At 38.8% G+C, this 26,293-nt stretch overlaps 1 protein-coding gene across 3 annotated transcripts in view; it reads right to left on the minus strand.

Moving 5' to 3' along the window:
• Positions 1-26,293, minus strand: part of ARFGEF1 (ARF guanine nucleotide exchange factor 1) — a 90,523-nt gene extending 64,230 nt beyond the window's left edge. Inside the window, exons 1-2 of one of the 3 annotated variants that reach the window (XM_069004899.1) lie at positions 25,554-26,293; positions 25,081-25,194 (exon numbers count right to left, since the gene is read on the minus strand). In XM_069004899.1, the coding sequence (XP_068861000.1) occupies positions 25,081-25,194; positions 25,554-25,566 (127 nt within the window). In that variant the 5' untranslated portion in view covers positions 25,567-26,293. Of the gene's footprint in view, positions 1-25,080 lie in introns of all 3 variants that reach the window. The other 2 variants (XM_069004900.1, XM_069004901.1) reach the window with 2 other exon arrangements.

A 26,293-nucleotide genomic window follows, 5' to 3' on the forward strand; every position in this document is an offset into this window, starting at 1 on the left:
CACAGCTTCTCATGCTTGGTATTTTATCACAGATCACTAGCAGCAAATACATTTACTAACTGACTTTCCCAACATCAAGAAAACTAAACATACGGAATACACATCAACTTAAAATCTACATCTTATTTCTGGTAAGACTGATGTTCATATTTACCCCCAGTAAGCCCCAGAGGTTAGATTCAGCAGTTCATCCCAGGAACAGCTACTCCAGAAGCTGATCAAATCTGGGCTGCTACCCAGGACTAGACAAAACATGAAAATAATTCCATATTCCAGACACCATGCATTCCTCAGTAAGTAACAATAAAACTCAGTCAGCAATGTTTCAGTGAAGTATACCTTCCTCCCAGATTATGACATTCAATCCTTTTACTCGCTTGAAGACAAACTCCTGACCAACAGAAAGGAGAAGAAACTCTTTTCCTCCCTTCCAGCATCTTCATACCTTCCATTATTTTACCTCCCACCTTAGCATTCACACCCAGGAACTCTGCTCCCTGAGATACTCTGAAGTCTGTCCATCAGACAACATTATCAACCAAAAGATAAAACTGAACTGCTTCTGAGTTTAAAGTTTCCAACAAAACTGACCAGAAGTCAAAAACTTATGGAAGTCTCAATCTAATTAAATGTTACTACCATTTCAAGCAGCATTGCCTCAGTCTATTAATGTGAAACTACTGATTTTATAACCTTTGTTAAATAAAAAGAAAGGTTGTTACAGTGGCTGATGTAAATTATTTTTACAAGACTAAAATATTTGTAATTGCAGAGAAGGATGATATGATACTATTAGTATGAATGAGGTAAACCAGCAGACTTGAACGTTACTTTTACCCTTGAGAACAGAGGAAACCTAATTTCTTTCACTGTCTGATTGCTCCCTCTGCTCTCCAAGCCAGAACACAAGTTAATCACAGTACAATTTCATGGTCATGTATCAACCACATCCAGTAGGAAGCATACAAAAATTCAAGAAGCATTATCAGCAGAAAACCAGATCATAATAAAGGTAACTAACAATTCTCATGCTAGATAAATAATCTGTTAAAGACAGATGAACCAGAACACCGACCAATGCATTCTTTTAAATGGGAAAAAGTAATCCCTGCAGAACTAAAAATTAGCTAATAAAGAATGATTAAGCCAGGCTTCAAAACATTCCTTATTTTGTTCTCCCTCTCTCCAAACACAACCGAAACTGCAGCAGAGAGGATCTAAGAGCTGGAAAAGCTTATTATCTCAGAATCACCATTCATTCTGGAAGGGAAGAAATAAAGACGATGTAAGATGCTGAAACAAGGGATGAAAACTGTAGGGAAGGACAACAGCTTCCTCTGTATTACTTGTGATGTAAACACAGATTACGACAAAAAACAGCTCCGATTATTCTATAGCAAAGAAACAATCACGTGTGCTAAAACGGAACTAACTGTAATTATTTAAAAGTGCAGCAGAAATGACAAAATAAAACCCCTCTGAATCTCCCGTTGACACACAGCTCCAGAAGATCTCTTTACACATCTCTATCACAGAATTAATGGAAATACATGAAGCTTTTGCACACAGAAGCTAGAGTTGATCCCAGAGATAATTATTTTGCAGTTTTCCAATGGCATGCATCAACTTTTTCACCAAGCAGGTAAAAGGAGTCACGTACATGAGTTTCAACATCATATTCCATTTCATCTACACTTCTACAGGCCATTGTAATTTCAAAGGAATCTCTGAAAATGTCTACGACCTTTGTCGTTGGCTTTGGCTGGCTTAGAGCTAATTTTCTTCACAGTAGGTTGTATATGGTGCTGTGCTTTGGATTTGTGCTGGAAACACTGTTGATAATTCAGGAATGCTTTAGTTATTGCTGAGCAGTGCTTACAGAGAGTCAAGGCCTTTTTCAGTTTCTCACTCCACCCCACCAGCGAGCAGGCTGGGGATACCCAAGGACTTGGGAGAGGACAGACCCACAATAGCCAACCCCTACAGACCACAGGGATATTCCATTCCACAGGGTGTCATACTCAGAAAAAAAAAACTGGGGCACGGGGTGTGTGTGCAGTTTGCCTATGGCTGCTTGGGGACTGGCTGATAATTGGTCACCTGCTGGTGAGCTCCTGCTTTTTTTTTGGCATCACACACGTTTCTTGGGTTTGATTTTCATTGTCATTTCTCCCTCTTTTCTTTTTTCTTTTTTTTTAATTAACCTATCTTTATCTCAACCCAAAGTTTTTGCACTTTTACCCTTTCACTTCTCTCTTTGATACAAGCCAGTGAGAAGCTGTGTAGGGCTTAGTTGCTGGCCAGAGATAAACCACCACAACAGGCATCCATAATTTCATTCTCGCCTTTCCAGCTTTAATTCACTCCTTTAACATGTCATTTGAACTTCAGACGGCTTATAGTTTTTATGAAAAACCAAGCTAGTTTCCAGTTTTCTCCTCCTTCCTTTGACACCTTATAACCAGCTAATCTCATTTACAACTATAAAATCAACAAATCTCTCTGTAATGACAGTGAGTAACACCAAACAGCAACATCAAAATGGCCAAGTAGGTCAGGCAGGTGCTGTGGGCAATACTGGATTATAACACTGAACTAAACTCCAATTTAAGACTAATTCATTGTTTACCCTTCTGTATCCAATTCAGAGTATGATTTAAACCTTAACTACATTGAAGGGCATCTCTAATAACCTAAATTTCAAGTGGGTATCTTTCGGTATTATTTCCTTCTGATTACCTAAATATGCTGTCATACTAAGTGAAGTAAAAATATTCTAGAGTTATACTTTGGCAGAAGTCAAGGATTACACTGTCATCAGGTAAGGAATAATTAAACTGTTACCTTTAGGAACACTACAGAGAGCTAAGTTCTATGATATCAACATCAAACTGTACATTAGACTACTGGAGAAAGAATTCTTATGGAACTTGCTATTGGGAAAAATGCAAACTATTTACCATAAAGTGGAAAAATACTTTACAAGTTCATTACAAAATATTATGCTAGGTAAACCCCACACACCTAAAAGTATTTAATACATCTCTCATTCTGTTTTTCCATTCTTGCATCAGAATTGTATTCAAGAACAAGTACATACTGCATTCCCATTATACTGTATTCTAAACAACTGATGTTATCTGCCAGAAAAGCACATGCATAATTCTCAATTCCACAAAGATCTGCACATCTAAAGGCTAATATCCACTGTAAGCATTAAAATAGAAGTTTATTAAATATATAATGAATTCAAGGCAGTAAGCAATGGCATTTTAAACAACTGTAACCATCCTGGCTAATCAGAATGTAGAATCATCCAAAGCAGCACAGGCTGCAATACTTCAAGAAAATGAGTCAATATTTGGAGTTCACATGACTTACACCATAGAAGACTACCATGAGAAGGAAGCAATTTGCGTTCAATTCTTTCAAGTCAAAGTAGGTGGATAAGATCCAAGGAACACGCAGTGAAAATGAATTTAAAGCGCCATCTATATTTTAAAAAAGGTGAACTCCAATTAAAACATTAAAGCCTTGCTAGAATTTACTTTGCTTGCATTCTTCCATCCAAGTATTCTAGTGACTGCCTCCAGTATCATACAAAATATTGTGGCAACTAAATGATTAAAAGACCCCGAATTGTCCCTCTTTAACAATACTGACAATGTCCTTCTCCATGTCAAGGTATACAAAAACTCTGTAATATAAAACTAGAAATTCCATATTTATTTGAAGATAACTAAGTAACTACACTCCCAACTATGTAGTAAGATTATTACACATATGGTAACAGTTTAATTTTTAAAAAGTACCAAGTTTGAACTTACAGTAGTAAAGCCACATAATTTTGGAACAGGAACAAAAAAAAACAATTTCTCCCTCAATGAGATGAAATTCCAAACAGATCATGCTGAGTACATTTTTCCCCTAACTGGGTTATTAGAATATATTTCTTAGGAAATATCTGAAACTTACTTCTTTTCTGGATATCTGTTAGCTTCAAGCAGTGGCAAAAAGTCTCGTCTATTCAGCTAAAGTAAGGAAGTACTGACACCCACAAGCCACTAACAGACTTCAGAAAAAACCTAAAATAACTATGTTTAAGGAGTCCAAATAATGGAATCGGAGAAACGCACAGTAGTTTTTATGTCAAGCTCCACTGCACTAAAAAAATTATGGTCCAGAGAAGCTCTCTGTGGGCAATTTCTGCTAAGTCAATACATCTATGAAAAAACAGTAAGTTTATGTAAAAATACATGCTGCAAATTTAGAACTTGCTTTTACCCAGACATTGTCCCTAACATCTAAACCGCTTACAGATCTTCCACAAAGTTTAAGATTTGCCAAGAGACAAGTGTATAGAAAACACACAGAGATTTTCTTGATGCTTCCAGCTAAACCACTCTTCTTGCTCCCATAGAACTTGGCCTCACTGCATCTGAACTATGAACTACCCCAGTTTCAGTATATTTCCTTGTGCTGAGGAGGTATGAAGAACTGTCAAACTCAGATTATGGTATTTTCCTCTCCTATTTATTTTTTAACTGTAGCAGTTAAATTAACTACTAAGTTAGAAGTGTAATTAACTTCAGTAACTTTTAATACATTTATCTGCAATGTCAATGGGTATCAGTGTATGCAATACCAAACAGACAAAAAATGAAAGCTTTAAAAAGCCTCACTGGGATCTCAAACCAGCACAGAATAATTAAACAGTTTAATATAACGCTGTACGAATCTATTCCCCTAGATTATCAAATCAGGTTGACCTGCCTAAAACTGGTAATAGTGTATGCAAATTCATTATAGGAAGATAGTACTGAAATGACCAGTATTTTGGGTAGCCTGCAGAAAAACCACTCATTATAAAAGCTGAAATTGTATCTTAAATGGAATTCCCAAGATACATATGACACCACTATGTCTTCCTCTAAATCCTGTAAACAGCTTTTTCCATCATACCTTCCATGATGCACTGAGATCTCTCCTCCCTTCCCTCAAACCCTCTTCAACACAGTGTCTAGAAGATGGACAAAAAAAAGCCTATTTGTGGGAGTCCAAGAGGCTGACAGCGGCACTAGGCCTTTAGGGCGCAGTTTTTGTTCTGTTTCAATCCAGGAAGCTAACCTAAAGAAAAATGGAATTGGAAGATATGCAGATGCAAGTGCAAGCACAATATAGCATCAAAGTGTGAATTTTTCCTGTGTCCCCATTGTAAAATATCACTAGTGTTTCTTCTCTCTCAAAAGTTCTTCCCTCTCCTGAGTCCAGACTTTAGCCAGACACGCCTTTGGTTATAGTTTATTTACACATCTGTACAACTGCTGGTTCTTGCTGGGGTTAATTAACTTCATTATACCTAGTCTCCTCTGTCTGTAAAATTATAGCTCACACAGGTATGGCAGAGGGACAGGAAATAGCAAAGTTCTGTACAGATTTAAGAAAATCACTGCTGTGGTCTTCATTTAGCATTTATATAATAAGAAATAATTCTTGTACAGACAAATAAAAGAACCTCAGGAGTATATCTGAACACTTTCACTTGCTTTCCATTCCAACATATTATACTGTTGCAACTTCATGTTTGCAGGTATCGAAGGAGTAACCAAGCAAGCAGATTAATCAACACTATTTAAGCAGCAGCATTCCAAACAAACGGCAGTTATATTTTGAGTCTAATAACTCTTGATGAAATTCTGTGTAAATCCTTCTAGTATTCTACAAAATCCTGAAACCCTCTAATCAAGTGAAATGCTAAGTTATATCTCATTATTTTGGAAAAACATGGAGTAGTAACCTTTGAATCATGTAGACAAATATTTACATGTACATACACACAAAGTAAAAACTCGCAAGTCACAAATACAGACTTTGGTAAGGTGCTTCAACTTTAGATGACACTAATTCCTCTGAAGAGTGCTAATACAGGAAAGGAACAGTATTTGTTGTTACTTCCCATGCCATATTTTCTGATATGCTACAGATTTGCAGCAAATCCTGTCAAAGTGTTTCTCTACTTTTATACCTGCACTTCAAAAGTCATTATGTCTTATGGTCCTTATTGGCTTTTTAATCTTTCAAGCTATCTTCTCCTTTATTCTCAGTCATCTTTTTAGCCATTTTTAGACACTAATACAGAACTACAGGTTCTCCCTAGCCCTGCTCACAATACACCATTCAGGAATATGCAACTCCGGTGTAAATTTAGAAACCTGAACGTACAACCTGTCTCGATTCAGTCAAACTTACTACATGCTCTTCAGTTTATTAGATATGACATTTTCAAATACAGAATCGCCGGCCAATCTATACAAAAGCAGAAACTACTCTAGTGGCCTCATTCTGCTTAAAATTAATTCAGAATAATTCAATCTGGTGGGGCTTTATAACTAGATTTCCTGTAATAATCCTTCTATTTGCTAAAACAAGTTGAGACTACTGTCAAGTTGCTTCACTACTTGAGGAGTGGTGACACACTTATAGGTCACACATTACCAAGGACAACTGAACTGCAGTCATTCTTAGTAGGATTTATTTTCTAACATGTGGCTGAAAAGCTCATTTCCTACAGCAGTAAATCCCTCTGCTTCCCCTCATTACTATATGGGTCCTCATCCTTTATTAAATCTACAGCGAACTCGAGCCACACCCAAATTTGTGTCTTTTCTTAAATCAGTATCAAAGAATGGAAATAGACTTCTTATTTACATATTTAAACAATTACATGAGGATAGCCATGTGTATTTAGTTTAATCAAGCATGGCATACCTTTAAAATAGCTTGTGCCAACCTTTTGGCACCTCTTCTCACAACCTCTGTGAATCGGTTTCATGCTCAGAATTGGTGGCACATGTCGCTGAAAAGGTCCATTAACATAAAAGCGGTTTGGTTGCTTACCAAATACACAGTGACCTAACCAGACTGTAAAAAGGATCTTGCATAGAGAGACAGTTTTCCAATGTGCTTTAATCCAGTCTGAGGGTGACCACCAAAAAAAAGTGGTTCCTCCTATTCCACCGTCTGTTTGTGTGTATTTGCAAACTCCTTACACAATAGCTATCCAGGCATTCTGTTTAAATAGCCTGACAATTTTAGTTTTCATTGGGTCAGAGAGCTATTTCAACTCACTGTAGACCTGCATGACCCTGAGTTGCCATACCTCATGTGCATCACATGTTTTGGGAAGGAAAAGCTGGAACACAATTGCCCATGGCAATGTACACCAAAAAACAAACTGTAATAAATATACTGCAAACCCCTATGAAGTTTGCCCACTATGCCTCATCATTACTGCTATTTGGGTAATGAAGTAAGGGTTTGACAGGACAATAATGTTTCTTTATCACATAAGGGGGGGAGGGAAGCCTGCATCTGTATATTCTTCTTCATATTCACAATGTGTACAGTTTTTCTGACTCTTCTTTCTCATGTCATGTATTAAAACATTTGTGAGTTGTGTAAATTCTGATTCTATAGGCTACAACCCCAGCAACACAGCAACAGCTATTCATATAGACAGGTAGAACATTTTGAAAACAGCATAAACTAACTTCACTCAGGTATTTTTATCACTTTTTTGTATTTTTTGCTGCTTAAAGAAAGAAGGTAGCACATGTGTGCTATGCACACAAATGAGTCAACTACGACTCAGAACAAAGAAAGACTATTCAGCAAGAAGAACAGCAAAAAATCAGTTCCTACTTAACATCCCTTTCCTCCTGGCTGCATCATCTATCTGTATTAAGCCAGTACAACTGTCTTGCACACCTGCTATAAAATTGCAGAGGGACTTTACTAGTTAAAAAGTAACGAATTAAAACTGGATTAAGAACATAAATGTTGACATTTTTTACTTAGTTTTTAACAGATTTTTTTTAAAAACACCCCACAATTTGATGAGCTCCTACACCTGGTTTTACCATGTGGTAAAGGGTACGATGAGGAAGAAAACAAATGCTTTACCCAGGATTACTGCTACTGCTGGGGAATATGGGTTGTTAAGTTAAACAGATTGGAGTAAGAGAACAGAAAATGAAATTCAACACGGAAACATGAAAATGTGCATTGAGGGAGGTAATTTATTTCTTTAGTAAAGAATATGAGAGGACGAAATACTGCAGAGAAACACCAAAATGAGACAGACCTCCTACAAGAGTTTGATCAAAGGGTACACTACAGTTATTCAGGTCCAAATAACTACATTTAAAGAAAAAGCCACTTCACCAAGTACAACAGTATACAGAGCAGTATACAAAAAGTCTCTTACCAATGTCTCTCATGAAAATAGCACACGATGGACTAAGAAAAGCATTGCAAGTCTTTGGAAACGAACAGACAAAACAAAACCTAAACAAACCATAAAAAGCAGCTTCTCTGCCTCAGGAATTGATTTTTCAAATATTCTTGCAAAGAACCGTAACTGCCATCTAAGTAGCACATAACAAGGTAAAAGAAACTGACCACCAATTATAAATTCCCTAACATAGTGATTATAATCAGCATAATTCTTGTCAGAAGACTTTATTTATATCACCTCTGTCACTGCAACCCAAGATTACAAAGCACTCTGTGTGAATTCCTGCACACTTTTAAGCCCTCTAAAAGGAGCTGTGAATCTACTAATCGAATTAAGTTTCAAGTTTAAGGGAGGAGGGCAAGGTTAAGCCTCAAAGGATGACAGAATTTAATGGTCTGAATTAATATGTAACTCCACCATTCTCTCTAGAATCGTTCATGCAAGATCAGGGGACTCAACCCAGCTCTTGTTTACCTGAGTCAACTGATGGCACACATTAGTTTGTCAGCATACTCATCAAAGAGAAAACAGTGAAAAATCAGGAGAGACAGAAATTCCCAACAGTGTATCCTGCAGAGAGACTCAGTACATTCAGTTCTCCTATCAATTTTCTCAAACATTCATTACTTTACTTGATTATTTGTTCCAGTAAGCAGAACTGTAGCTTGCACTGCATGCAAGAGCAGGGCTGCAGACACTCTCAAGGCATGGTGGGCTTATGCTTCCTCCAAGCCACAAGGAGACCAGGAGCTCTGCTGTTTAAAATTGTGAAGCATGTTTGCCTATTTCTAAAGCATGTGAATCATCAATAATTCTTGATTTGCCAGAGCAGCTTGATATGTTGCCCTCTGAAATTTGGAAAAGTCAAAAGCAGCCTCAGTTGTTCTTCTGCAAACTTAAAGCAACAAAACTGATTATGTATAACATTTCTGGTGAAAGCCATTAGATATGAAATGTGGTATCATGTCTTATGAAGAAAACAAGCTTGTGGTAATGCATGTTGTGACTCTTCATATCAAGTCTGGCTTCCCTTCTTTCTGCTCCTTTAACTGAACAGCTTAGCATCCCTCATTCTTAAAATCAGAAACTCAAACACATTCCTCTGCTTGGAAAATGTTGGTTTTTGTCAAAAAATAATAGTAATAAATGAAAAAAAAATTATATATATATACACATATATATGTCAAAAGTGGAAATAAATTTTGCAGACACAAGATTACATTTGAAATAGGGAAAGCATTTTTAATCAATTTGTTTCCACCTGCCTGAAAAAGCTTATCTGAAATGAAATATATCCAGAACAAAATCCTGTGATTTGTATCTCATCTGAAGGGATACAATGAGCTTTTCTCTGAAGATCATCTTTAAGTTTGACCTTTAAGTTCAGAGCAAACATGAGTTTGACTCTAAAAAAATCAAATCAAAGACTTGATAGTATGAAATTCTCTCACCCCTCTGCAATGCAACTGCTGAATTCTTCCACCATATCCATCCATCCATCCATCCATCCCTGTAACAGACAAATTTCTGCACACTCAATTGCAGTCAAGCACCACAACAAACAGAAGGCTTAACAGAAACAAGTCTCTTAAGTATCTCACTAACTCTTAAAATGTAATTACCATTTTAATTGTTTGCATTTACAACTGAAAAAGTATCCCAAACGTTCAATAGAACCTACATTTAGAAACACAAAATGCTGCATTCCAGCTACGATTCAGTTTGATGTATATGCTGTTTCTCCCTGCATGTTTTCATGCATGCCGTCTGCCTGACATCTTGTAAATGCAAGTTGTCACTGCAATCATCAGCTGAGGAAGCTGGGCAGATGGACCAGGACTTCTGCTTCAGAATTTGCCCAAGCATTCTCCAAAGCCAGCAGAGAGCTGAACAATAATTATGGAACACAGGAGATCAGATAAATATCAAGGCCCCTAATCTTAGGCATCTTACTCTTTAACTTCGTCCTGCTTCAATAGTGTACCCTCCTCTCATGACAGCATGAACAACGTAACAGAAGTAGCAGATAACATGAATTTAAGTCACAAAGCCAGTTTCTCAATTTCTTCTCAGCACTAATACTGTCATATTTTAATAACAGTATTACAGTCGTATACATGAAGTGTTGCAGTGACATAAACTATCACAAAAACTCAAAGGAAACAAAAGCTATTTTCACTTACATACGTGGGTTCTTTATGAATCAAAATTTTAAGGCCTAACCAAACATAACTTGGAAAAATCAAGCTACAGTGTATTTTGCAACAGTCAAGCTCTCCTTGTGTTACACAAGCATTCTGTTCTTCCTACTTCAGATACAACACAGCTTTTTACACCTACATGCAAAGTTTAATTCTAGAATTAGTGTATCTTCAGTTCATGATGCCATTCCCAGAGCAGCAGTATTTTCAATCATTTCATGTCATAATACAGGGATTTGTATGCAGTAGCTCTAGTCCATTAAATTAATTAGAAAAATTGATTTTTTCTTTGCAGCTAACCATGCATTTTTATACATAAATTAAAAAATACAGTTTTGAATTTTTGTACTATCCAGCTCAAAAGCTATTTCAACATAAAGTGCAGACATAGTAGAAAAATAAATTTCAAACAAGAGGAATGAAGGCATCTAATAAAGTTTGATGGACAATGAATGTTTCATGAAATATATAAGCAGATAAGTGTCCAAAGATGCAAACAGAGCAACCCTATCCCAGATTTTTAAATAAGGTTTGTGAGAGCTTTGAGAACTGGGGAACAAACCCAGAAATTAAATCTAAAAATATCTGACCACATTGGACAGAAAGACACAAGAATAGCAAGTTTTTCTTAAACCCTTTATCTCCAGTCTTCATTTTGCTTCCAGGAATGGCCAACAGCATATGCTCAAGTAAATGCACATTACAAAAGCAGGGCAGGAATGCTGCAATAGTTCCCTCCTACCACTATTTAGCCATCTGTGGCTTATGCTCTTCCTGTACAGAGACTGTTCCTACAGGTTTGACAACCCTTGTTAAATTTTCGCTTAATCACTTTTCAAACCCTTTTAACTTTTGGGATGAATGTAATTACAAGCTGCAGGAAAGAACTTTTTGCTTTACTTAAATAAGATGGGTTTTTCAGGATCTCTGTATCTGCATTACAAGAAATTACAATCAATTATTCTCTGTTCATGTCTATGCCACTTATAATTTTACAAACTTCCTTTACTTCCATCTCTCATTTTTTTCCCCTCCAGGGAACAAGAAGCACAGTCTGCTTGATCACCTCTGGAAGACATTCCACACTTTCAATCATCCTTGTTGACTTCTGCATCAAGAAGGCAGCAGAGAGCAAAACTGCACGTGGAACACGTGGTATCTTTATAAAGCAGCCTAACAGCTTCATTTTGTTTTCTCTATTGTTTTCATATTTGTCTTTTTAACAAAGGAATCAATATTTTGATGGAATCATTCCCAGCAATTCAAATGTCACACACCCTCTTGACAGATATAAGTCTTATTTAGCGCCTGTATTTGTGCACCCACAATTTCAACCAGTCTCCTCCTCCAATCATGTAGGTTAGTTTGCATTTAGCAGCACCCAACCAGCGCCCTTTGATCAAGGAGTGGGTCAGCACAGCCCAACTGCTGCCTCTGGCACGTTGTTTTTACTCTTCACTTGTTAAGTATTTTCCTTAATTAACCTTTGTCACCTCATTACTCACCCCAAAATACCACAAACCTCTACAGAACTGAAATGCCTCTTTGTAGGGAAAACAGAACATGTAATCCTTGAGAGCTCGGTACCTTCAGGAACCTTGGGTGAGCAACCTGGTTGAGGTTCACTGTAAAACTGGATTGATTACTTACACTTACCTACTTACCTACTCAATGACTATGCCCTGCAGATTTGGGATGGTAAATTTCCCCTCAGAAAAGTCCACACTGATTCTTCCTCACCACAGCGCACACATCCATTCTGTTCTCCACTAGCGTTATTCCTTGCTACAGTTCAGACTTGTCAGGCTGAAGTTCTCAACATTTCTTCAACCCTCACACCCTTGGCACTTTTTAAAAAAAACAACAAACCACTGTCTCTAGTCACATTTAGTACCTTGCACTCCTTTGTTAGCAATTAATGAAATTAAAATCTTACATGCTCTATTAAACAGTCCAGCAATTTCAGATTTGAGGCCCTTTAAAAGCTCCTAGCAAGTTAATAGGATCTTTAGTTTAAACTTCAAATTGGGTTTTTCTTTCCCAAGTCATTAATTTTAATTCCTCTGCAGGAAACTTCCTCAGCAAAAAAAGCAAAATAAACAGCAAAAAGGTAAATAATGTATTTTCATCTTCTTCAATATCTGTGTATTCCCCAAATACTTTTTTGACCATTATCACTTACAAGCCATATGGATATGGGTGTGTTTTCTTTACTATTTGCTCACACTGGCTTTATCACAAAGCTTTGACAAGCTTTTATTGATAGTTGATATCCTCTGTTAACAAAACACCTGACAAACAATCAGCTCTAAGCATTTTGTGCCCCTTTTTGATCCCTCGATCTTGTGTTACTCTTTTGAAAATAAAAACCCATGGTCTTTAGTGAGTTTTTTTCATGACTGCTATGAAGCTGAATTTGAGACTATGTTTGAGCATACAATTATGAGATTGCTCACTCTTACAGATGAGCTCTTCAATTGCTACATCTTAAACTAATTCCTAGGTACTGCTCAAGGACACAAGAGCTGCTCAATACATCTTAATTGAATGTTACCTGTCAATGCAGTTGAATGTATTTACCTACCATAACTAAGCTTTATGTCAAGCAAATTACACATTCATACCTTTATAATTAATGCTGTGGAATGAAGAATTTTCCACAAATTATCCCTTTTCATTCCTGGCCTAAGACAGCATGCTCATTTTAAAACAACTGATACTTTCTCAGCTGACTATTTTTAAAGACTTCTGGCATTCATATGTAAGCAAGCATACATTCCTTTTTGACCAAGTTACCTACTGATGAAACTATTTCTTGAGACTTCTGTTATTTTCTACTATGCTCTATTTGACATTTGCTTGGTTGGTGACAAATGAAGACTGAAATAAATGTTTTACCAATGCTCTGTATTTATTCTGGCAAAGACAGGCTGCTGCTGCAGAACAAGACTCTCATTATGTTTCTCAGTCTTGTTTCTGGATCATTTGGCAGTATGAACAAAAGCTACATGTCCCCTCTTCACACAGCCCACCTCTTCAGTAGACTCTGTCATGTAACATGATCGTTTGAACATTCCTTTTTCTTTTAAATTTTCTTTTCAGGAGTAAGCACACATCCAAAGCAGTGATGATACATCCTTATCCCATACTTTTTTAAGGACTAGCCAGCTACCACAAAGTACTATCAGATACAAGTTTCACAGATTACTCAAGGTAATAAAAGTAATTACACCTCTGCTGCGCCCTCCATAAACACAAGTATACAACATCTTAAATAGCTGTAATATACACACAGAACAGATTCATGGACTAAAAGAAATCCTGGAATAAAATGATTATTCTAAGCCAGTCATGTGAACATCTTCATCTCAAAGTCTTTATTTTGCAAGAATATTTTTTAGTAAAAATCCAGAGTTAAAGCTGATCAAGCTGATCAAACTATAGGTAGCAACCCTTCCAACATCCTGCAAAAAGGGAACCTTCAGGCTTTTAAATTATCCCCCTGACAACACGCACAATCATTTGCTATAACATTTTCAACGTGTATGAGGTCCATTTCTATTCTGTCAAATGACCATAACTGTGATTTGTAAAAAGCAAGATACAACCAAGGACACTAAGGTCTTGTGCAGTGTCAAGTTTTAAGAATCAAATTAAAAGATCCCTTTGTAATATTGGGAAAATCTGCATTTTATTTTTAACCTTGCTGTAGATATTTGAGTGCAATTATTTTTTCCTTTTGGAAATGGGTATTTAAATGGTAATTTAAAAGCTGAAGATTAATAAACTTTATTTTAGACTCAAATAGAAGATAACTTTAAGTCCATGATACCTGGAGAAATTACAACAAAAAACCCTCAAGACAAACCCCCAACATACTCCCATTAAGCAGCCTGCTCACTACAGTAACTTCAAAAGCAACAAAACACATGACACTGTAAGACTCTTATTCATTTCAGACACTAAAACTTTAAAGGTCACATGTAAGTCTATACATGAATTATACTACTGGTAACCGTCAATTAAAAGAGCACTAAGCCAATTCCCTCCTACTGCAGTTCTGAATTTTAAGGAAACCATTATCTTTTCCAGCTACAAGACAATGGCCAGAAGACTACAATTTAATGATTGTCTAAGAAATTCACTCAAAGTTGTATTTAATAGAGGAAACATAAAAGGGTAACAATAAAGTATGGACTTAAGTTTATTTTTGTGTCTGTGGTATGCCCCCCAAAAAGGTTACAACCATATCAAGTTTGTAATTTTCACCCCCAAAAAATTTCAACTTGTATTAGAAAGCTCAAAGTCCCGATGTGAGCTCTTTTAAATGAAGCATTCAAGGTGATCATACTGTTGCTGAAGTCCTGATTTCTCCATGAAGTGCTGTTATAGGAAGGAGGCCAGACTAAGATATTTGAAAGAACACAAATAGTAAGAATGTGAGTATTACTGAAAGATCCAGTGTGACTGCCTTCAGTACAGCACATATGCATTAATTATGTGCATATTATTGTTATATTATATATTATTATTAATTAATGTATGATGAAATCTTAATTTTCTATGTTCTTTTATTTACATCCAATAATTTTCTTTAAAAGTTCAGACCGCATAAATTAAGACAATTACTCATATGACAACTGTTCTTCCTTTTCTCAGATGCCCCTAAGAAGGCAAGTTGAAGGCTACTTAAAAAGAACACCACTACACATTATTATTAACCCTATTCATGTTGCCAACAATGCTACAAGAAAGTGCTTCTTTTACCGCTGCTTATCAAGCTGTGAAGAATTTCAGGCACTCAGTTACATATTTACTGGATGCACTGGATCAAAAGTTCGTAATACAGTATTATGAAAAAAATGTACTTGCATTGATTACACAAGTTCTTTTTATTTAACAGCACAATTAAACTTATAGTTTACTTAACTATGTGTCCTAAAATGCTCCTAAAGAACAAGTAGGAGATGCACAAGATCAGTGAAGTAGAAAATATAAGTAATTACTGTTAGAAGGCTGCTAATAATTTGAACAGAGATTTTGTTCTGAGCAAGATTCACGGATGGAGGTCAAACTTAGGTACAGAGAGGAAAAGAAAAGGAGCTAAGATACAAACCTGAGGCTTCTCCAAACATTGGTAACCACCACAGACTATATATCCCAGGTGTTAGGTACAATTTTAAAGAAGGAAACTATTTCTCTTTACAGCAAAATTTCTAGGCATTTAAGATCGATTTATATGCATAATCACACAACATCAGGTTTCACGTCTTAAATCACAAGTGGAGAATATCCAAGTGTCTCATTTTGATGCAGGTAAAGAAAATTTTAATCACACTTCTCAGACAGTTTTAATCCAGCTTTCAAACTCCCATGCAAATGCAGCTGTTCTCTTCTAGCAATTTTACTTAAGGTTATAAAGGTCTGTTTACATTTCAGAATAATGAAAACAAAGGTTAATTCATTCCTATTCACTTTCCTGCACTCCACAGAAGGGCCAGGACAGCATTCTTGCAAAACATCACAGTCCATCAGCCAAATTAAGCAAGCCAAGTTAAGACTCTGCCTTTCCAGTTTACCTGAGCTGCAGAAAGAACTCTGTGACTTTGTGTTGGCTGCAGCACTCTCAGTTCAGGTAACAGCACCACCCAGCTCTTTATACACACTGTTAACACCTGCAAGGTCACTTCCCAGGCATGCAGCAGTGTGTTAGTTTTACACACAACAGAACCATACCTTTGCAAAAAGTATCTTCACTTGGAAGGGCATTCCCATTAGTTTATGCTTACAACCTGCATTAAAAGTACACTGCTCTGTGCAAGTATATCTGTGCCAATTTTGTAGCACAGTTTGAAAGCTAAAATATGATGGGAGCTACCAAAGAAATCACACCAGTGGCACACTACTTGTTTTTAATTTAGATTTGAAACTTTGGAAGTCTACCTCATACTCTTCCACTGGACAGCTCAGACTGTAGTATAAAATGCTATCTAATTAATACCTTCAGTAAACCTCAGTATTTTTATCTCAATTTCAAAGTCTAAAAATATCTGCTCCCTCATTTCTCTCAAACTGCAAAGCTGCACATAGCAATGTCGAAGCACGTTGGTCATTCAAACCAACTGCAATGCAAATTGACACCTGGGAGTCACTTCAAGTGACTTCAAGTGAAAAAAAAAAAAAAGAGTAAAACACTCCTGGATCCAACACTGGCTAAAATCTCTTCACATGAAATATTTACAAACCTAATTACACTTTTATTTTTAACTGAAAAGTAGGAATAACATTACAAAACCTGTTGAGATTAGTAGAACAGCAAGTGCTAAGGGCAGTACATGCAGAATTGGTATTATTAATGGATCATTTTTTGAAATTTATCTCCCTCTGTATTTGAGTAGGCAAACAAGAGAGCTTGAATAAACCCATTTATCTCAAGGGCATGTAACTTCAATTATCTTTAAAATATAATTTTTCTTACATAAGAAATACATGAAATGAAAAAAACCCTAGAGAGCACTGGACAGCAGACAAACCATTTGAACAAAAACAAGTAATAAATAGCATAACATCAATAACCACACAATCTTGTACCACATGAGTATACATGGTAGAGTACCAGAAACAGGGGGACAGGAAAAAAATCAAATCTTCTGAACTAAAGTAATAATAATTAAAAAAGAGTCCAAAGCAATCATGCCCTAGATTTCTTACTACAAGACACCCTTGGCTTTGGAAAAATCTAATTATGCTATTAAGGTGTTACAATTCTAAAATAAAAAGCCTGGATTAAAGACAAAAAACCCATCTATGCATGACAGAACAGCTCTAAGTTGTGTAAGGTACAGAGTCTGTACAACCTCCTCATTCCCTACCCAAGCTTTTAAGCTGTTCTTGACCACAGCACCGCAACAAGAGATCACCCTCCTCAAGACTTCCAAGACTTTTACAAAAATTCCTGCTTCCCAACTGAAATCTCATCATCTACTAATACATTTAAAACCTCAAATTAAAGAAAACCAGCAAGCACCACCAAATTCAGAAACCCCGGAAGAAACCCAAGCAAAATCTCCAACACCAAGAGTAATACCCAAAAGCTAAGACCAAGGGTAGACTGGAAAGAAGCAACATGAAAAATGGGGTAGAAAAAAACCCAACAAACCAACCAATCAGAAATCACAAAAAAACCCCTCACACCAAAATTTGTTAATATTTATCAATTCAAATGAAATGTTATAACCCTTTTTCTCTAAGTTTGGCAATTTTTACTTCTAATCATGTAAAATTAGGAACTGAAGAACATAAGAGTTACAGAAGACTTAACGTGTAGAAAGATGCCTTATAATCTATCCCAAACCTTAAAACTGGTAGAGGACCTCCCTTTCATTTTTAAATCTTTCTCAAATCCTTGCTGATTGCCAATTTTGTTCTCATTGACATACATACCAGTCACTCCACTACTTTGCCTGGGATCAACATTAAGCCAATACACCAGCAATTACCTAGGTCATCCTATTCACCCTTGTAACAATGCTGGCACAGTAGCAGATGTCTTCCAACCCTTTGGAATTTTCTCAGTGTCCCAATATTGATTAGAAATCATTAAGGGAATACTGCCAGGTATTTCAAACTCTTGGGTCTTGACAGACCTATTTTTAGTGTCTCTACATTTATACTGAAAATGGAAAGCATCATATAACAAGTATCATCTACCTTATCCCTCAAAACAGATTTTTTTTTTAACACTCCCCTGCATTCCATTACGGTATCTATAAATTATATGTGCTGGGGGTGGGGGTGGTGGTGCTGTTTGGTAGATTTGGAGTTTTGTGTTTTCTTCTTCATTTTAGGTTAAAAAAGCACATTAAGCGCTTTTTATAGAAACACCAGCTACCATTTGTTCAATTATCCTTGTACAATATTCTCTTTCTATAAAATCCCACAAAAGCACATTATGTTTTCCCTGGCTGTTTGGAGACCTCTTGTATGTGATTTTTCTTAGAGGCCTGTTTTGCCTAGGTATAACCTATAGTTTCTTCCACTACTTATTTATGGAAAAGAACTACAGGCTAACTGTGAACTATGCACAGAATCCTCCTTGGTCTGTATGCATCTGACTAGCACAGCTACTCCACATTATTTTTGGCTTTTAAACACACACAGTAAAGGTCTGCCTCCTTTACAGATAAAAATTACCGAACTTCTTACTCAGCTGTATTTCCATGATACCTCCTCTCCTTCCTCAAAATCTGCAGAGCTGTTTCTCAAGTCCCTTTGGCCTACAATGCTCCACTGACAGTACCTGTCTTTCACAGACCAGGATATCTTCTCCCTGCAAACCACCAATTTACACATCACACAGGAAGGCTTTCCAGCTGGATGCAGAAAACATAAAACTCTTTTCCCCTGCCTATTGGAGTCACTGATCTACCACTGGCTGCTGCAGAATAGAAGGAGAGTCATGTACAAGTTTGCAGGTCTTGCTTCCCAGGCTCCTGGCCGTGTTCATTTAAAGCACAAACTAATCAGCAACCTGATAAAAATATCAACACCAATACAACCGCCAAACTGACAGCTAGCTGCCCCCCCCCAAAGATAAGCTTTACTCATCTTTGTAAGTCCATGATTTCAGCTAGGATGTTTGCCAAGAACAGGAGAGACTGACTAGAACACCAATGGTTGATGCTTCCCTCTCTATAAACACCCATAAACACCAAAATCCTTCCTGACAACTGTGGAAGTTAACATATTTAGAACACATAATCAAAATACTATCTCAATACCAATTGCTCTCTGAAGGATTCTAGAAAAAGTCTGGAATGTACAACTGCTGTCAACAGTTAATTTTTTTCATTTGTATATGAAGAATATGCATAAGAATGGACACGGTTGTCATCCTGAATGAATGACACAGCGGTTAAATGGAGACAAGAACCAAGAGAAAAAAGGAAAAGATGACAGTTACAGCAGCAATACACTGGAAAAGGGTATAGGCAAAAAAAAATAACTAGACCAAAACCCCACAAGACAGTAAAGACAGCTCTTACAAGAAATAGGTATGTTCTGGTCACAAGGCAACAACTTCTCGTTTTAAGCTTCAAAATTCTAATTAAGGCTCTAAAATATGCAGCAGAACAGAGGTATTTAAAAGCTGTCCTGTGTCATAAAGATATTTGAAGTCCTTCAAGATTGAATTTTAAAAGACAGTGAAAATCAATGTTCAAACTTTCAAAATGTTAAAGGTATTAATTGAACACATATTTCAAGATAAAGTCAAAATCACCTAAAATACCATTTTTAACTTCCAAGACAAAACCCAAGTATTTGATACTCATCCTCCATAAACATTTTTCTGACCCAGATACGATCCACCCTGTTTTCTTGAAGTGTTTTTACATATACCCTGCCAACCATCTCCTTTCTCAAAAGAGATTAAATCTCATCAGCACTGCCATTCTGCACAGCCAAGATATGATTACATTTGAAACAATAAAGTATCTCAACACACACAACTTTCCTTAAATGAGCCCCATAAATTCTACATAAATAGCACCTTACATATCAAATGCTGAAGGCAACCTGGAAAACAGTTTATGGGGTGTCTTGGGGTGACCTTATGATGTGTATCCCATATCGCTGCCTATGACCCGAAATTAATTTTTGTGCCTTTCTATGCCTCTAAACTGAGCCTGAGAGGGGGAGGGGTGGTTGTGCCTTCTCTCAGAGGATGTATTTCTAAATTTGGCCAAACCGGAACATGGGGCCAACCAAACCTAACTGTTACCAAGCCAAGTTTTTAATCTTTGCAAAAGTAGATGAGATCTTAACCACACCGAAAGCCTGCTAGTTAAAGCCCAAGCTCAGTAAAGCAAGCAAAAGCAGGGAAGGGGAACTGCAATTTTCAGGGGTTTTGGTTTTTTTTTTTTAAATATACATCTTGGTTTTTACTAGCATGAAATCTCCATTTATACTCTTTGCTTAAAAGTAAGTGTTTCAGAAGATCAATGACAACCAGAAAATAATTTTTATGGACAATAGTGACTTGTATGTTGTGAAAATAAATGCCTATAGCTCATGAAGACAACAGACAATATTGCAATACCAATCTCTTTGTATTCAGCATAGAAAAGACTCCAAAAATTCTGACCTTCAGTTTCCAAAAAAGGACAACCAGTTTTCATGAAAAATAAAAGGCAGCCTAACAAGAACAGCACTATCCAAAATACAGAGGAATTTGGCTCATCCACAACTTCTCCAGTAAAATTAAAATCAGTGCAGTAACACGATAAGGGTCTTCAAAACGCATTTTTGACTGTTCATGATAGTGTAGGAAGGTATTTTGTAATACACCCAGACTTTCCAATACATACACACATTTCTGTACTGACTGCTAACCTAACTCATTCTAATGTATCACCATTGTTTGTATAAGCGAAGAACACAAGAAGATGAAATGAGGAAAGGTAAAAAGGGAGACAGAAAACTGTAAGTAGGTGAGAGTCATTTGCAGATCCGCACAGGTAAGGATGTAGATGAACCTTCACACCTCTGGGTCAGTTCTACTCCAAGCATTACCTGTTTTCAGAGGAACCAAGTGCTTAATTATAGTCCACTGCTTCATCATCCTACACGTACACATTACGTCAGGACAAACTGAACAGAGCTGCTACTTTCACACTGCATGAGACCTACATCATCCAGCAGGATCCTTGCATGACAGACTAAAGTGAACAATACAAGGAGCCCTAGAGAACCTTTTAAAACTAAGTTTCAGCCCCCTTTAGTTGGTAGTTCCAAAACTCTAGGCAGCACATGCACACTATTCTTTAAAGTACATACTAGGTACATACCCACATCATTTTATATTACTTGTGATTTGGAGTTTTATGGAAGAGTTGTTCGATTCCTGATTTGCAGTTGAACTAGCAGACTTTATATGAGGGCATTCTGGTTTGCTCAGCTTGGTCCTATGAAACCACCTTTTCAGGCAGACAAATCCACACTCCAGATTTTGACATGAAGCGCTAACAGTTTTTGTAGAGTCTATTAAAAACTTTATGTTCAGATAAAGATTTTTTTCTCCCCAAGATCTTTCATCATTTATGCAAACACAGTATGTTTACAGTAAAGTTTTCTACACTGTAACATGGCTGAAAAGCAATACAGAAACAACAGTGGAGGTAACTCACTGAAAAAGGAGCTTCTAAATCTAATCCTTCTGACAGCTTGCTGCCTGATGCTTTCTGCAAGTGGACAATTTTAAGGATAAACTCATTCCTTACACAGATTAAGAGTTGTTGCTATGAAAGTAAACAATACAAAGTTCTATACTAGCTGTACTTCATTAGGTGAGTAAAGATGTTATGTTTTCCACATAGAGAGAAAACCTTTCAGAAAGGACAATGTTAAATTAAACTCAACTGTTCTATATAAAACCAGACACAACCTGGTAAATCATCAAATATAGGAAGCTACAAGTATCAGGCTTAATTTCATCCCTGTTTAAAAGCCAAAGAACATCTATAATTCAGGTTGCAATACTTAATTTATATTTTGCTTTCTGATCTTCTAATCAACATAAAAATGGTCATACTAGAAGGACCTCAACACCAATTCAGAGGTCAGACTGGCAGTCTAGAATGTTGCAAGGTTTTTCTCCCCAAGAATTCAAAAATTAAAAATAGATGATGTATAATCTTAAAGGAATGCAACAGCACAGATTTATAAGAAAACATATGGGGATTAAAAACGACCAACAGAGATTATTAGATTCTTAAAACACTGCTTGTTAAACTCAATCTAAAAAGCAGAGCTACAATTTGTTTGCCTGTTGTCAAGGGATACTGTAATTCTGACAACTGTTTATCAACTACTTCAATAGCACATCATTTTATACAAACAAAATAAAACAATTTAAATAGTGGCTTTAGAAAATGAAACAAAGCCTGAATTAGTAACTACCAGTTAGAATATTTGACCTATTATTAGTAGTAAATAAAAAGCAACACTTTACTATGGTCATGCAGTTGGAAAAAAAGATCTTAGTGGAGCACAGAGATCACTTCAGTGAAGACTAATCAACTAAATATTCAGACTGAAAAAAAAACCCCCGTTGATTGGAAGATATGGAAATACTGCCATGATTTTTAAAAGCTACTTCTTATTTAATTACCATTTTAAATAAATCCAACATTCCTGTAAAGTTAGACTTTGCCAGAGTTAGCACCAAATTAAATTCAATTCTAAATTACTATTTTACTCATGTTTTATCCTTAATGTTGCTGCTCTCCAAAATAAAGCAATATCTCAGGAATAAGAAATCCATACTCCTTGCTTAAGGTGGCAAAGAAGCGTCCAGCTGAAGAGTAGTCTCAACAGATGAGGAGTTAAATGGACAGAGCACAACATGTGCATCTTATTTCAAATACTACAAAAATCATAGCTCAGCTTTAAAAGCCAATGGCACCAAATGTGAAATATGGATGATACGTACTCTTCTCCAAAAATTTTCTTTTAGATAGACATGAGCTCTACTCAGGAGTTATATATGGCCATTTCTGGATTAGGAGCCTATCACACACAAAATCAGACAACAGACCACGCTAAATTGACAACCAACAACTGTATTTTGTTGTGCTGTAACCAGAAAAATAAAAAAATCAATAAGACTCTATAGTAGTTAACATCATGTCTGATATTTTTAAAGTTCATGAAACTGCTGTATATACATAAAGTAGTACACACAACCTTGTATTTTTTCTTTCCTGCCTTAATGGTTTTTATACCCACATCATATCATTTTCATATTTAAGCCCAAATCACATAATCAGATCTACAGGAGAAGGTTTCAATGAAGCTGTAGGATAGAAACCACTGGGATGTGTGCTTGAGGGTCTCCTCGCACAAATCAGTTTACATGACACAAGAGGCAGACTGTACAGTCTAGAGGGCTCGCTTTATAATCTGTGTCACACAATGGAGCCATGCTTGGAGAGATACGGATGATACTTCAGACAGACCAAGCTACTGAAAGAAAGTATGGCAGAAAGAGAAGATTAAAGTGTCTATTTCTATGGATGACATACAGACTGGCTATAAATTCAGTTTAACAATAAAAAAACATTTCTCTGTTTTATTTCTAGCTTGAATGCACAGTCTAAAGTTAACAGAAGGGCCAAAGGGTTATCAATTTAATCTCACTTGCATAAATCATAAAATTGTTGTTAATCACTCTAGTGACACATGAAAAATGTAAGAAAAAACTGTTTCTCATTGATTTTAATTAAGAAGAAATAAATAGCTGAAGTACAGTTATTTTTGCCCCTCCCTTTGTCAGGATCTTTCACAGACAAAGGAATCAAGAGAAGGACTGATCTTTTTTTAAAAAAAAGTAAGGACTAACATATGAATTATTAGAATGACAAAAGAACAACTTCGAATTACTTACACTCTTTTAAAACAAGCAAGTTTCAATTTAATGTTATCTCTTCAAACAAATCCATTTAAACAGACATTATCACTGTACAAAATCATGATAATTATCTTCAGAACAGAAACAATTACACTAGGAAGAGAGGGACATAATAAATTTACATATTACTTAGATAAAACAGGTCTTTCTCTAGAAGCCTTTCAGTAAATACGTATTTTGCCACACAGGTTCAAGCCCCGCCTGTATTCATGTCAGAATTGCAAAGCCCAAGTTGTCCTTTCAAGCTGCCTGTAATGGGATGCCTGCATGTGCTTTGTACTCTCCAGCACCGGTACTTCCCTCACGCTTCCAGACGAGGTGGTGCTGACACAGCTGCACTACAAACCCAACACCCCTCCTTCGGCCCGAAGCAGGCAAACGGTCCCGCATCCTGGGAATCCAACAACATGGGGGTTGGACTAGATAATCTGCAGAGGTCCCTTCCAACCCTAACAACTCTGTGATTCTGTTATCTTCCGTGGCCGCTCCAGCTCTCTTCCCCATCAGCTGTTTCTCCACCAGGAACGACTCGCCTAAGGCTCTCCCTCGCACATCTCCCGGACTATCCTCTCCCCCTCCAGCCCTCCTCCTGGCTCCGAAGGGCCACCAGCTCCAGACATGGCCTGGTGTCATTGTCTCTCGCTCTCCGACACCTCCTCTTCCTCACCCGTCCCTCCTCCCTCACCGCCGCCTGTCACCTGCTCCCTCCCCGCCGGCCGTCTGCTTCCAGGTCAGCTCAGCTCAGCTCCGTGTCTGCCTATTCATCCTGCGAGCAAGGAGGAGGAGGAGGAGGAGGAGGAGGAGAGCCCGGCGGGCGCCGCAGCGCCCTCGCCGCTGCTGTCAGCACGGGGCCGCTCCCGGCGAGGGGCGATGCTCGCCCGCAGCCCAGGGCACCCTCACCTCCGGCGGCTGTGCTGCACGACCCAAACCCGTGCCACGGCTCAGTCCGCAACCCCACCTCCCCCGACCCTTCCCTGCCGGGCAGCCCCTCTGCCTCACTCCCCCCAGAAGCCGCACAACCCCCCCGCAACGCAAATACGCACAGGCAAAGAGGGCCCCGAAGCGCACCCCGACCTCTGGCCGCCCCTTCCCTTGCCGCCCGGGCTGCTCCTCACCTAGTGCCACCTCGCAGGCTTTGCGCAGCTGGGAGTGATGCGCCTTCTTCACCTCCTTGTCGGCCAGGATCTTCTCCAGGGCCCGGGTCAGAAACATGTTTTTCGTCTTCTTCCCTTCATACATGGGCGCGATCGAGCCGTGAGAGGAGGAGGAGGAGGGTGGAGAGGGGAAGTGAGAGCGGGTCACCGGCCTCTCCCGCCGGGAGCGCTGCCAGGGACCGCGGCGGGCGCGGGGGAAGGGCCCCCTCGCAGGGCGTCCCGACACCCGCTCGGCGGCTCCCCCGGGGGAAGCTGGGGTGGGCCCGGGCGGCGCCGACAGCCAACTCCCGAAGCTGAGGGAGAACGAAGCCTTCTCCTCCCTTCTCCTCCCACCCCCGATGCGTGTGTGCGCGGACGGCGCCCGTCAGTCCCCGAGCCGCCCCCGGCCCGCGCCCGCCTCCATCAGCACCGGCGGCGGCGGCCGCAGCAACAACCTGCCCTCGCCATGTTGGAAGGAAGCGACGTCAGGGCCGGAGCGGGAGGAAGCGGCGGCCGTGTCCCGGGAGGCAGGGCGGGCGGAGGGAAGCGGGAGGGCGGGGGGCACTCTCCTTCTGCCCGCCCCGCGGCCACGCTACAGGTGGAGCGGAGCCGCGGGAGGCAGTGAAGAGGGATGCACGGAGATGGCCGCTGCCACCTGGTAGCTAGATGAGGAGGAGGGGCTGGGCTTCCCTTCCGGGCCACCAGCGCTAGGAGGTGGAGGAGGAGACGGAGGAGAAGGAAGAGGAAGAAGAGGAGGAGGAAGGCTCCCCTGAGATGCGCCACCTGCCCCTGAAGGCGGGCTCCGCCGGGGCTGGGGCAAGGGCCCTCTCTGGGAGAGGAGCTGCCCTCCGCCCTTCCTGACGAGAAACGGCCGCGTCTCCGGCTCACGGGGGAGCGAGCGGAGAGCAGCCCCTGGCACCGAGGGAGGGAGAAAGGGAAGAAGCGCGTTGGGGTGTGGGAGGTGTCTGGGCTTCCCGGGGCGCTCCCTCAGCCCTTCCCCGCCCCGCCTGGTCCTGTAGCCGCGTGCCCGGAGCTCCCCGCAGGCGCGGAGGAGCGCTGCACCTGTGAGTTTGCATGGTGCCCTTCCTCTATCGCCTGCAGGCTCTCACTGAAGCGCTGTGGTCCCGAGTTTCTTCCCTCTGCACGTGCACTAAGACTATAGGGCATTGAAAAAAATAATAAAACTTGTACCTTC

Source organism: Aphelocoma coerulescens, chromosome 2 (assembly GCF_041296385.1).
Source record: "Aphelocoma coerulescens isolate FSJ_1873_10779 chromosome 2, UR_Acoe_1.0, whole genome shotgun sequence".
Taxonomy (NCBI): Eukaryota; Metazoa; Chordata; class Aves; order Passeriformes; family Corvidae; genus Aphelocoma; species Aphelocoma coerulescens.